Consider the following 14,458-nt stretch of genomic DNA (forward strand, 5'->3'; position numbering starts at 1 on the left):
CTTCAGCAACTTGACGAGGGGGAGAAGCTACGCAACCTATATACAGAATAGGCTATGATGCATGGCTATATGTGTGAAATCGTCTCTTGGAATAGGCCCAAGCTGCATCCGTTCTGCAATACTCAGTTAACCACCACACAAGCCACTGTGGGCACCGCAGATGATTTCATATGCAAACAAAGCCAAGTCCTTGCTTACATCTGGCGGGTTTTTTGTGGGCTAATGTGCATATTTTCATTTTAACATAATTTGTTCAGCGTGGTGTAAAGTGTCTCTTTTTACTGCTGTCGTGTAAACACTTAAATATGTTTCCCAGTATTGTCGCAATGGTTTTCGAGACCCTGCGCTTGCTGCGCAGTAAACCCGCGGCGGCTCCGCTACAGATTACCGTGTAAACACACCCTTGTATGTGATTGGTCGAGACATTTTAGCGCGACGTACCACAGCCAATCACAGGATTGTTTTTCTATCACGTCGGTGCACGAATAGTAAGCTAACGGATAATGCAAAAACAAACTATTATAAAGAAGGCGGATTGCGGCTTAACGGCGATATAGCGTGGCAGGGCTTGATTATCTGGAACGAGTGTTTCTTGTTAGGATTTTATTTGTGAGCATGTGGTACGGCCGTGACTGCGAGGACGCAAGAATTGGGTAAGCCGAGCTAACCAGCGTTAGCAGCAGCGTGCTAATTTTCAGCGTTCCGCAAGGCCGCAGAGAAATACGAGCACTGCTTCCTGTTGTTGCTTTATTGAGAATGTAGGTTGAGCTACGATCACAACGTCAACCCCAAAGGTGTTATCTCGGAAACGAGCGCAGTCGTGTAGTTATTTGCACTTCAGTTTATTTTATACGAGCTTGCGAGCTACCTAGCTTGTTAGCTAGCTAGCTAGCATGAGTGAAGTGATGGACTGCAAACAGTCCGCTGACTCTGCATCGAGGAAACGGTGTCCATCACCCGATAAGGATGAAGGCAGCCTGATTCCCAGCAAGTCCGCAAAACTTAGTGACCAGCCAGATGAAACGAGGGTTAGTTCTGAAAGTTGCAAAGACAGTGAAGCCGAGAGTAAAGAAGCAGCTGGCAGTGAGGGCCAGTCGAAAGATGGTAAAGAGGAACAAGCCGCTGTGAAAGCAGATCAGGGTTCAGAGGGCGCTGGTGGCACCACTTCACAGCCTGTCAACAGCTCCAGCGCTGACAGCCACCACACCTGCAGTAGCACCGACAAGCCGCAGTCCTCGGATCAGCAGGAGTCGGCTCATGCAAAAGACAAAGCAGAGAAAACAGTAGAAACAGAGCGGCGTCCCACAGCTCCTCTGGACAAATCCGACTCAGCTGCCATAGCAGCTGCTGAAGCGCTGGCCAGTCTCACAGGGGGGGACGGAGAAGACAGCCAAGAGACTCCTTGTTCATCTGAAAAGGCCAAGCAGGTGAAACAAGGGAGTAAATTTAAACAGCGCGGGGGACACCAGTCCTCAAAAGTTGGCTCCAAAACACAAGCAGCGGCAGCAGATAGCTCCACATCTGTGCATAGCACTGACAGAGAGGATACAGATGATGTGCCTGAAGCAGATGAGGGCGATGAATCGGTATCTGGCTCTTCCTCCACACCGAGCTCCTCTTTCCCATCAGAGAATGAGGAAAACGATGATGGCGAATGTGCCATTGTGTCTGTAAAGATGGCTCCAGAGTTGAGGCAGTCGGTGGCTCTCCTGGCACAAGTACAGATGAGGCTGGAAGCCCTTGAGAAGAAAAGTGCCCGGCTTCACCAGAGGCTGGAGTTGAAGATTAGTCGTCAGCGGCGCCCGCATCTGGATCAGAGAAGTTCCATCACGAAAACGATCCCTGGGTTTTGGGTGACAGCTGTATCCTTAAAATATGAAAGTGTAACGCTCGACCGATTGCCATGCTGTGTTTGAGTATTTAAAGTGAATTTGTCATGTTGTTTTTTCGTAACTTCGATGTGCCAGCTGTTGAACCATCCTCATCTCTCAGCTCACATTGATGAGACCGATGAAGACGCTCTTAGTTACATGACTGATCTTGAGGTAGGACATTTTATTCTCACAATCTCAGCTGATGCATATTTGTAGAATGGAATAAAACACGTTTTCCTACCTTTTTCCTCAGATTGAGTCTTTCAAGAATAACAAATTGGGCTACAGAATTCGCTTCCACTTCAGAAGAAACCCTTACTTTCAGAACAACATCATCATGAAAGAGCTGCACCTCGGAATGGGAGGTAAAAAATAAACATGTGATTATAAAATCAAGTGATATTAGGTAAAGCATACTGTAGCCTCAAAATTATATCAGTCTTTTGGAGAATACAGTAATACGATTTTTGACAGTGCACAAAAAAACACAAAACATTTTTTTAGTGGTTGCTGCTTGCAGGCTGCAGCATTTATTAGTGTGATCAAAATGAAGGGCATTTTTCATCCCACATAAGTCAAATGTTTTCTCCAAAAAAGCATAAAATAACTGCCACACTTTAGTTTGACAGCTACTACTTAACCATATGCACAGTATTGTCACATAAAAAAATATATTTAAAACACATTTTCAACCTGGGATGTTGTATATTGGGTCGACCTTTTTAACCGACTGCTTAAAGCCCTCTTTTTACCACCGTGCAACTACATGAGTAATTTCCATCCACCATTTGATTTTCCTATCACATAGGAACTTATGATAGGAAAGGGTTACTCCCTAGTTGCATTATGTGCAGCTAGGAAGTGCTCCTGCAGTGCTTACGTGAGGCATTTGTTTACTTTAGGTCACACATCACCAGCTCCTAGTATCTCCTCCTCATGTGCCTTAATAGCCCGTTTGTGTAGAACGGTGTGTTTTTGCGTCAACTGGTGGAACAAGTTTGTCGTTTCCACCTTTAGTGGGATCAGTTTTCTTGCATGTTTTGGAAAGCACTGTGCTTTGTCGGAGCTTGATATGGTAGCTCCCTTATTAGGTACAAAGTGGTTAATAGAGGCAAACATGCAGTTCTTGCTCTCAGATGTGTCTGGGCTTGAGTCATTGTAGTGTGTGCTAGGGAAAGTAAATGCATGCCATTGGTGTGTCAATAATATATTGATATGACATTTTAATATCATTTAAAAATTTACACTGGTATTGTGAAAAATGAGGTTCAGTACAGCCCTAGCATATAAGGATAATCTTAAAAAGTAGAGTTATCAATTTTGCTTTTTTTCCCCCATTTCGGTCATATTTTGGAAGGGAAAATGACAACTAAATGGGAAATTTTCATTAACAGCTGCCTAGGGCTGTTCGATATAACGATATATATCGGATGACGATATAAAAACATCTATCGTTTCATTTTACGCTATCGTTTGTTTCGTGGTGTCGCAAAATAAACTGTTTACGGCAATATTTTTTTCATCGTTTTGATGGTCACTGTAGTGGCTATATTAATTTCTTAAAGTTCTCTCTTTCTCTTATATTTAATATAACCACACTATGGACGGACAAGCGACTGTTTTTATGCATTGTCGTTAGCAACAACGATGGTAAAATCATTGCGTGTCTGCTTGTTTATTTTCCACATAAACCTTTCACGATAAAGCTCAAGATCCTGTTGAAACTTTTCAAAATAAACTGAATCGCATGAAAGAGTGTGCAGTATTTACGGATGAGAAGCAAAAAAGAGCCGCCAGGTGCTAAAAAAAATAAACCATAGACTCAAACGTTAGAGCAGGCTTTTCCCCGCAGCACGCCGTGTAATAAATACTCACAAAGAAAACGGTGGCCGTGACAACTTATGTCTAAAAATGTATAGTTTCATGCATCTGTTAAAACACTCGACTCCAGGTACACGACGCCCAGCTGGAAACACTTCCCGCAATTCGAGCTGCCCGAGATTCACAGAATTTACAGAAAATGTTACATTTTTGTGATTTATATCGTTATCAGGACGATAGAATTCTTATATCGGGATATGAGATTTTGGTCATATCGCACAGCCCTACAGCTGCCTATAAAATATATGGGAATGAGAAGTTGCAAGTAAACCAAATAACTTGACAAATTTGTCAGTGTCACATTGTGAAGCATTATTATTATATTATTGTTTATTTATCCAGGTGAAAGTCTCATTGAGATTTAAATCTCATTTCCAGGAGCGACCTGGCCAAAAGGGCAGCAGAAGTTACAACAAATGTGTTTTTTTTGTTGTTTGTTTTACCACAATCTTACCAGTGATTCTGTACATTCAGGTTTTATGTTTTTAAATTGAAAGTTAATTTAAATCAGTGGTTTTCAAACTATAGGATACAGGTTCACTGCAGGTGAGCCAGGTGGAATAAACTAAATGAAACTAAGGTCAATGTTTGTTAATGTTTTTCTTCCTAACTTTGGGATAAGTAAAGTATTGTGTTTCTTATCTTTATGGTTTGCTGATGTTATTGCACCTTTAAGTAATACATTTCAGTTTGGGTTCCTTTTTATTGTTTGATTAAAAAAAAAAAAAAGGAATGCGAGAGTGAACTTCAGCTTCTGGGGCACTCAAGATAAAGTGAGGACCACTGATTTAGGGGACTCATGTAAATAAAAGCCCAGTTACAATACGGCTGGTGAGTGGCGAAACTTGCTTTTAGAAGGGCACACACCGTATTCAGACAGCACAGTTGCATTATGAAATGGAGGATTGGCTGAGATTACTTTAACTGTTTTACTCTTTGTCGTCATGCACATGAATAGAAAGAATCATTTGTGATGTCAAGCACAGGAAGCTTATATCCTCAGTATCATGTTCTAATCCTGGCTGCTCATGTTTTCAGGATCTCCCATGTCGTTCTCCAACCCCATTCTATGGCATCGTGGACACAACCTGACAGCCCACAGTGAACCCAGGAAGTCTTCACGTGGTGTTTATGAGACGTTTTTCAGCTGGTTCAGTGACCACAGCAGCCCAGGACAAGATGATGTTGCACAGGTACACAAGAGTACACCCACATATTGGATTGTAGCAAAAATAAATCGATAAGTATAATTTTATTTATTTGTTTATAAGGACAACACATTGATCAACATTTCTGTGAGTATGGCAGCGTTAGTCAGCTGGCTAATTTTCAAGTGCAGTTCTTTGGCAAGATGTTTTTAAAAATGATTCAAATAATAGAATAAACACAATAATTGGACAGACAATTACACTCACTATTCAAGACAAGAGGAAAGAGCAAAAAATGTTCTCCTAATATCACCACAGACATTTAATACAATACCGGTAATACAACAGAAACAGTAAGCAGCAACAAATAATAGAAACAGTAACCTTGCCTGGTAAAGAATTTCAGGCAGGTTAGATCGAAACAGAAAAATAAAAACAGCTTTACTAGAATTTACTGTGCAGATTTTAACATGTTTGTGTCTGATCAACCTGGATCAAGACCTGGAGACTTAGTAACGGTGTTGTAGGAGCTCCAGTTTCTGTTTTCACTTGGTAAAACATTTTCTATTTGAAGCTTTGATTAACAGGATCTCCTGATTTTAAATGTGTGTTGCTGTATTCGAAAGCTTTCAGACCCACTAGGCTGCAACAGTTTCAGAGGTATTTTGTTAACCTATTATTCGATTTTGCTAGACAATCATTATTTGCAAGCATGGTGTGCCAGCTGTGTGCTGAAAGGGTCAGAGTTCAAATGCTTGAAGCAATTATGTCACATTTAGTTAACATGATTACAGTCAGACTTCGGAAAAATGGCGACTTTATTACCCTTTAAAAATAGAAGAAATTCCTCTTTCAGTTAATTGCATTTTTGAACTAGATAAATGTGAAGTGAACTGAAGCTTCCACAGTCTGGTTGAGAGTAAAGTTGGACTTTAAGGATGGAGCACAAGTAAAGAAAAGAGAGGGGTAAAATGAGAATGTGACACAATTTAATCTTGATTTCCAAAATTGAGGTTGAAAATAAATGTTAAATAATTGCGCAGCCCCAATAAGGACACTTCCTTTTTTGTTTTGGTTTGTTTTTAACAGATATAAAAATCAGGGTGTCTATCAAGTGGACCACCACTGGGCAAATGTGTGCGTTCATTTATTTATTTTTATACAAAAGCTTCAATGGTAAATTAACAGTTTAAAAAGACTACAAAGACATTTTAAAAATAAATAAAGAGCCAACCCATATGTTATAGCTAAATACTCTTTTACCTGCTTAGTTGATGAGGTCACTAAAGCCCCTTTTCCATTAATACCTACTCTGGTCGGCTTGCCACGGTTTTCAGGGTTTTCCATCAAGGGGTTCCAAGCAACCCAAGGTAATTTCAACAGACCGCATGCCACCGATTGGCTGGTAAGTGGCATCAATCAATGAGCTATGAGAGGGTCTCGTTCGCGAAAATCAAAACCAACATTTTTAAAACCCCAAAAACAACACGGTGAAAAGCCTCAGACTGCTCAACGTCCACCTTGATTGTAGCGTTCATGTCGCATACTAATTACATCACTGGAAGTTCAGCCACGTTGCTATGACAACGATCTCGCACATTGGGTGGTACTCGATTGTAACGGAAAACCCGTCGATCCAAGTAGGTACTAATGGAAAAGGGGGCTTAAGGGCACAGTGGGCCATCTACAAATCTGAAGCTCTGTGGTTTGATTCCCACCATGTCAAAGTGTCCTTGAGCAACCCCAAATTTAATCTGAAGCATCAATCAGCTTGTGAGTGTGACAGATTAAGCTTCTTTTGGCTGCTCCGCTATTCACATGGGGTCGCCACAGCGGATGGCGCCAGGATATTTGCCAGATTTTTGAAGCCGGATGCCTCGTATCTCCTCTCGGTCTTAAACACCGGCTTTTTCACATGTTCTACAAATGTATAAGCCACTGTAAGTATGGAGCAGAAGCCGATCAATATATTGATCTGCCATTACTGGCGATTTGAGGGTTTTTAACTATTGAGAGATGAACGATTATTAATAAATGTTTTGCATGCCAAGCACAACTGGCAGCTGATCCGATCCAAGTGACGTGTTGTGAAAAAGTGCTTTCAGAGCTCAGTAAGAGTAGAAATCACTGTAAAAATACCAGTCGATTTACCATTTCTAAGTCCATATTTGTTCACTTATGGCTGGCTCAGGCTTTGCCCTTTGTTAGTGATGTGCTTCAGTGGGCTTTCGCTGGTATAAGCTGTAAATTGGGAAATGAACTCCCTGTTGTTTTTCTCTCTCTCTCATCACCCGCCGTGTGTGCAGGGACGCACTGAGGCCCAAATGCTGCTCCCTCTTCAGTTAATAGTTAATGCGTTTTTTTTCTCTGCCTCAAAAGATTGAATTAATAGTTCCATATTAATTGAGCGCGACATTAAATTGCCCACCTGACCAAAGCCGCCAGGGTTACATTTTCTGATGGAAGCCCTATAATAGGAAAATTCTTAAACAATGCCATCAGGAAAACGTGTTTGTGTGTGTCTGTGGGGGTGCATTGTGTGTTTTCTATTCAAACATTTGCCTCTGGCAGGAATGCACATGGTGTGTGAAACTGAACATGTGCATCTCAACACATTGAAATGTACTGAAATGAAATTTGTGCTGTTCTTCAGATTCTTAAGGACGACCTGTACAGAGACCCTCTGAGATACTACCTCACTCCTCTCTGGGAACCGAGGGAGAACGGCAGGTAAAACAAACTCACAGATCCTACCAACTAACAGTCAGTGGGAGAAACACACATCGTAAGCCGTAAAATACAGAAGTATTCTCAGTAGCTGAGTGGGCTGCACATCAAAACAAAGAGCGTGTTTACTGTTAATGTGAAGGTTTATTTTTTTAATTTTGCAGTAGTGGCACGGGGGCTAGAACGGCTGACAACGGCAACGGAGACGACTGTGTTGTGATCTCTGACTCGGATGATGAACCCGGTGAGGAGGCTGGTGAAGCTGAACAAGGCAACAGTAGGGATGAGGAAGAGGAGGAGGAGGAAGGCGAAGAAGAGGAGGAAAGAGGGCAAAGTGCAGGTCAGTGCCAAGACGGGACGGATAAAACGGTTCAAATCCCGCATTATACAGAAGCTCATTCTCACTTCTAGCTTATTTTGAAAATGGATGTCTGCGTCCATTTAGTGTTGAGCTCGCTGGGCTGTGTTGTAGCTGAAATTTAAATGTATGAGTAATGCGGGTTAAACTGAATAGACAAGAAATATCTCCTCCTCAGATGAGAGCCCAGGGGAGGAGGAGGATGGTGGAGAGATTGTGATCGACGGTAAGACATCACTCTTAACAGCAGCGCAACAAATTCACCATTGTCACAAATAATCAGTGGGAGGCTGTTGAATCTGCGGGTGGCATTTCAGTCTGCGTATCCTTCATTCTTTGATTTATTTAAGCTGAATCAGAAAAACAACAAAAACATCTTGTTTTATTTGAGTTTTTAAACCATGACTGAAAAAATATTTGTATTTACTTTGTTATAGTGTTATAATGAAAATAAGAGCGCAATTTCAACACAATTCAGTTTTTCTCAGTTTTTTTCCACTGTAACTTTCATCTCAAGGCACTTTATATTGTGATGTCAAGACTCTACAGTAACATGATGTGAGCAAGGACGGTGACAGTGGGGAGGATGAACTCCCTTTCAGTCTCCAGCAAAACCAGGCTCAGGGAGAGTGCAGGCATCCACAGATAGAGAAGATAGAAAAGAGGAGCATAGGGATATGATGAACAGCAGATGGTACAAGAAACGACAGGACACATTATTGACTTGAGTAGTGGTTTATAAACACATGGGGAGTGGAGAATTTGGGAAGTCCCCCAACAGCCTGAGCCTATAGGAGAATAACTAAGGGAAAATTCAGGGTCCTCTGATCCAGCCGTAACTGTAAGTTTTATCAAACCGCAACAGTTTAAGCCTTATCTAGAAAGCAGGAAGGGTGTCTGTCTCCTAAACCCAAACTGGGAGCTGGATCCACAGGAAAGGGGCCTGAGAGCTGAAGGCTCTGTCTCCCATCCTACTTTTGGAAACCACAAGCGATGGGATAATAAGGCAATATAAGGTCTATTTCAGTGTTATAAAACATTCTTGAGCCATACCAGCTGTGACTTTCTTAAGTGCTTTCCCAATTTTAAAAGGCTCATTAATTAAATCCTATGAGAAATGTATTAGAGCCATAATTACTACAGCAAAACTAAATCTTTTTCACTGCATGCTTACCTGCGTTTTTTTGTTTTGTTTTTTTTGTTTTTTTAAGTAAAAATAAAAAACATCACTATTTCTTTCCTTTCAATTTAGGTTTCAAAACAAAAGAAACAAAATAAGAAAATTCATTTCCCCCAAATCTATGTTTAAAACCAAACACAAATAAATCAAAGAATGAACAATACATGGATTCAATTCATAATCTTTTTCCTCTTTCCTACTCTTTTAAATTATGGTACTTTTTTTATTTATTTATTTACCTTTTTTATTTTAAAGTTTACTTTGTGGAATAATTAAAGTGACCCATTGAAACGATAGACGTCTGATTTTTGTCCTGTAGGCTCCGACGACAGCGATCAGGAGGAAGAAGAGGAAGAGGGAGCATAAGAAGAAGAAGACGTGAGCTTGAAGGAGTCACCGCAGGGACCAGAGACCGAGAGGATGAAGAGAATGCTTGGTTTGTGAAGACTAACAGCAAACATTAAACCCTTCTTCCTGATGTTAGTCATTTTTATGCACAGAATATCCAGTTTTGTTTTGTTTTTTATAACAAATAAACACACAGCATTTTAAATCAGGTTTAACTGTAACAACAAAGCCAAGGCAGCGCGTTTCCCCTCTGTTTTATACAGTTGGTACTGTGTCTTCTGATGTACTCTGATAGACTTTTTGCAGTTGTTTTTTTTTTTTTCTAAGCAGATTCTTGGGCATATTATGCCTCCTGGTTCTTCTACTGTTTTTCGATTTAAAGAGCATTGTACTACAACCTGTACGCGTGTAGGTGAGTTTTCTGATTGCCCCTATTTGGTGGCATAAAACTTTGCATTGCATATTCTTCAAATAACAGTGAAGCCTTCAGAGGCTTTATTAGCAATCTTGTCACATTTGGGCTTTTCTTTTGTTTGTTTGTTTTCTGGGCTTTTTAGGAATCGACATGTGACAAAGCAAATATGTCACAGTTTAAATTTGATATAGTTACAGTACATTTTAGATGCACTGAGTACTGAACCAAAATTTGTTCTCAGGGATGATCATGGCGGTAGTCGCGTTGAAAGAACCGTGCTGACTTTTCAGACATTTACACACTCTGGTTATTGTCGGTTGTGTATAAAGAAACGTGTACTCTACTGTAGTAAGTAGGAACAATTATTGTTTTAATAGACTACCTGTGTTTTGTTTCGGGTTTTTCTTTCTCCCCTACTCTACGTGTCCTGTCTTGCTACACACCAGCCTCCATCAGCAGTCTGTAAACCATCTCTGGTGTTTAAAATCATTGCGTAGTTTGACGTTTTTGTGGATTTTTGTAAAGCACTCCTTGAGTAAGAAGAGTTTTGATATTTGATTTTCTTTTAGATTTTAACTTAATTTGAAATTTACTTTCTAAATCATTGAAGGTTTAATCTAATGTAACGTGTTTAAGGTTTGTGTTATCTGCTTAAAATGATGGTATTTATTACTTTGTTTTTCTACAAATCCAAATTATGGCATGCCTGTGAGCACGAAATATAAGATGAAGTGATTATATTCCTTACAAGGCCGTGTGGGGGGGGAAGTAATTTTCTGCGCACAGTGTTAGTAAATGTTAAATTCACAGCAACAGATGGGGTGCACTGTAACAAAGCTAGTATTTGTATTGCTTACTTTTCTTAGCAAGGAACCTGTAAATAATACTTCTGCGTTGTCTTTTGGATAAGGCAAAACATGTTTAATCCATGGATAAATTTATCAAATAATCTGGAGGGTTTTTCATAAACATGATCAGAAGGTTATATTTTGTGTGCTGTGTTTTATAGAACACTGTAGTTACAGATACCTACTTGTTTGTTGTTTTGGGTAATTTTTTTTCTTTTTTTGTTTTAAAGATAAATGTCAAGTTTTTGCTCAGACCTAATAAAATAGACAGTTGTTTCACTTTGTCTGTGTGGTTGACATATGCTAGATCCCCAGTCCCCAACACCCGGGCCACGAACCAGTACCGATGTGTGAGTCGTTTGGTACCGGGCCGCGAGAGTTGAGGCTCGGGTGTGACATGGATGGTTTTCAGGGGTTTTATTGGTTTTTATCGTTATTTTTCATCGTTTTTATCGTTAACTCTGTTTCCCTGGGTCTTTTTCCGTGTGTTATGAATAAATCATCTTTTTTTTTTGTACCGGTACCGGTTTTATTTTGTTGTATTTTCCTGCAACACCTTAATGCAGGGGTCTCCAACTCCAGGCCTCGAGGGCCGATGTCCTGCAGGTTTTAGATGTGTCCTTGATCCAACACAGCTGATTCAACATGTCTTGTAGTTCTCCAGAGGCCTGGTAATGAACTAATCATTTGATTCAGGTGTGTTGACCCAGGGTGAGATCTAAAACCTGCAGGACACCGGCCCTCGAGGCCTGGAGTTGGAGACCCCTGCCTTAAAGGAAAGTCTGTGAAAATATTGTCGGACATAAACCAGTCCGTGGCGCAAAAACGGTTGGGGACCGCTGTGCTAGAGAAAATTTTTGTTATCTATTGTGGAGTTTATGCCCAAATATACACTCACTGGCCACTTCTTTAGGTATACCTGGTTAGTACCAGGTTTTACCCCTGTTTGCATTAAAAGCTGGCTTAATTCTTCATGCACAGATTCAATAAGGTGCAGGAAAGATTTCCCAGAGGTTTTGATTTGTATCGACACGATAGCATCACACGGTTGCTGTGGATTTATCGGCTGCACATCGTGATCTGAATCTGCCGTTCCACCACATTCCATAGGTGCTCTTTATGGCTTCAGATCTGTCGACTCTGGAGGACGTTTGAGTACAATGAGCTCTTTATCATGTTCAAGATCCCAGTTTGAGATCTTTTTACTTGGTGCGACTCATCAGAAGATGGGTACACTTTGGTCAAAATGGGATGGACTTTTTCAGCAAAAAAAATCCTGGTATGCTGTGGTGTTTACACAGTATTCGGTTGTTACTAAGGGGCTCAAAGTCTGGCAAGAAAACACCCCTCACATCATGACACTACCACCACTAGCCTGAGCCTCTGATATAAGGCGGGGTGAATGTTGTTTACTCCAAATTTTGACCCTACCGTCCAAATGTTGCAGCAGAAATTGAGGCTCATGAGACCAGGCAACATTTTCTAGTCTTCTATTCAACAATTTATGGTGAACCTCTGTGTGAATTGTAGCACCCACTTCTCTGTTTCTGCTGACAGGAGTTGCACTTTCTCAAATTAGTTTAGCCATTCTTGTCTGACCAGTTTTTCACCAGTGGAAATGCCACTCACTGGATCGTTTCTCTTTTTCAGACCATTCTTTGTAAACCCTAGAGATGGTTGTGTGGTTGATGATGGTTCAACTCCCAGTTGATGTGCAATTTCAGATATCAGACCAGCCCGTCTGCCACTAACAACTCACTTGAGTCACTTAAATCACCATTCTGATCCTCGTCTTGATCATATCTATATACCTAAATGTATTTAATTGCTGCTATGTGTTTGGCTTCTTAAATATTTTCTTACCCCTCACTTACCTGTTCCTCTTCACTGCCCCACTACGCAATAAAAAAAATCTTAAAAACATAAATATATAATATTTACAACATCTAGTCACTGGATATCTCTCTTCCTCTTATTCACATCGAGCCTGTAACATCTGGGTTCAGATCCTCTGATGCATACAAATGCACTCGGTGACACACTTGCACCTGCTTTTAATTCTGACCATGTATAATGTGTTTCTATGTGTTTGTGTGCCTGTATTGTTGTGCAAGTACACTTCTGAGAAAAAGATTTAAATCGCCCTCTTTGCATTTTGCCAAGAAAATGTGCAAATGTACATGCAAATACAGTACAAAAAGGAAAAAAACGAGTTTGTACAATTCTCCCAAAGCTCTTCCTTGGATGTTAGGAATAGTGTGGAATCAGACTGAAAACAAAAGACAAGCCGTCTTTTGTTTTCAGTCTGATTCCACACTATTTCGATACTGGCTCTAGGGAGGCCAATCCACAACTGAAGCCACTGACACTTTCCCAATAAGTACTTTTCTGTATTTATAATTCCATCAAGTTTGAAGAGATCCTCAACACTACTGGCTGAAATGCAACCCCAAACCATGACAGAGCCTCCACCATGTTTACAGATTGATGGAGACATTCACAGTTGTTTCTCCCTCTTGATCTCTTCTGTACATAGTGAACCAAAAATATCTAATTTGGATTCATCATTGATTTGATCGCTTGTCCAGTTTCCTCAAATGTGTCAGCTAACAGCTCTTTGAGAAACACCTTGGTGGTGCAAAATACTATTAAAGAAAAACTGTGAGAGACCTTCAGAAATTGTGGTGTTATTGCTCAAGGCCAACTTAGAAATGACAAGCACGCCTGGCTGCTTAGAAACAAAGTGTAAAGAAATGATGAGTGGTCCAAAACTTTTGCACATTACTGAGGTTATTGTATATCAGTCTGCCTTTAAAAAAAGGTTCCAGATCTCAATAAGACTGTTTAGCTCTTCTTTCCATAAAGACAGCATTTGATCACGTCTCCTGTACCTTTAAAGATGAGCTTTGACAACTCAGTATTCATTAATAAAAAGGTGGTTTTATAACCATTAGAATAGGTTCTGGGTTTTTCCAAGAGTAGTCCCAATAAACTGCATAGACAGGGATCACCCTCACTACCTTCTGATGCACACTCAGCCTCTTTGTTCTTTAAGTAGCATTAAAACAAGACAGAAATCAAGGCTTGCCCTCTAGTAAGTTTCCAAGGTGGAAAGAGTTAAACAAAGGATTTCATAATGATAATAAAATAGCCACAAGATGGCAGTGTGGTTAAGCCAATCTATTGTTAGAATAGCTGTCAATTTTTTGTTTTTAATGAGTGAATCTAATATCTCATAAACAGCCAAATTTGACAGCAGTATTTAGGCTGTTAGGTGTGTAGAAATGAGAAATGATTAAGTCTTCCCTCAGCTGTCTCGCACGAACACGAACCGCTTCTAATAAGTTATAGATGTGTGACTTATTAAAGTGATCTCAGATATGTTTGGCTGCCGCACTTGCATCTTGACGGGAAGAATCAAAGAAGACCCGCTGAGATACAGCTGTTCTTTATTGTATTCCAACTTTGATTTGACGGCAGTGTTTGTTATCACTGACATTTCAAATGTAGCACTGCAAATAGCCACGGGCAAGACATTTTTGGACAGGCCCAGACAAAGGACCAGCAGTGCTGTTGCAATGGTACACTTAAACCCCTGATTCCACTTTTAATGCACAGCTATAAATATTCCACTAGCGAAAACCTGTCCTGTTGTAGCAGCACCCGGGGTATGCGGTCT

At 40.4% G+C, this 14,458-nt stretch overlaps 1 protein-coding gene across 2 annotated transcripts; it reads left to right on the forward strand.

The window, feature by feature from the left end:
• The first annotated feature begins 213 nt into the window (after nucleotides 1-213).
• Nucleotides 214-11,130, forward strand: tspy (testis specific protein Y-linked). 2 transcript variants are annotated; one of them, XM_005731650.2, is made up of 8 exons: nucleotides 214-1,862; nucleotides 1,968-2,045; nucleotides 2,128-2,239; nucleotides 4,794-4,948; nucleotides 7,557-7,633; nucleotides 7,795-7,970; nucleotides 8,167-8,214; nucleotides 9,488-11,130. In XM_005731650.2, the coding sequence occupies exons 1-8, from the start codon at nucleotides 894-896 to the stop codon at nucleotides 9,532-9,534; spliced, it is 1,662 nt and encodes a 553-aa protein (XP_005731707.1). In that variant the 5' UTR covers nucleotides 214-893; the 3' UTR covers nucleotides 9,535-11,130. The 2 variants fall into 2 exon arrangements, with proteins under 2 accessions (XP_005731707.1, XP_005731708.1); XM_005731651.2 differs by lacking the exon at nucleotides 8,167-8,214 and having other exon boundaries at nucleotides 217-1,862.
• Nucleotides 11,131-14,458: the final 3,328 nt, after the last annotated feature.

Source organism: Pundamilia nyererei, unplaced genomic scaffold, assembly GCF_000239375.1.
Source record: "Pundamilia nyererei isolate P.nyererei 1_Seehausen unplaced genomic scaffold, PunNye1.0 scaffold00044, whole genome shotgun sequence".
NCBI lineage: Eukaryota > Metazoa > Chordata > Actinopteri > Cichliformes > Cichlidae > Pundamilia > Pundamilia nyererei.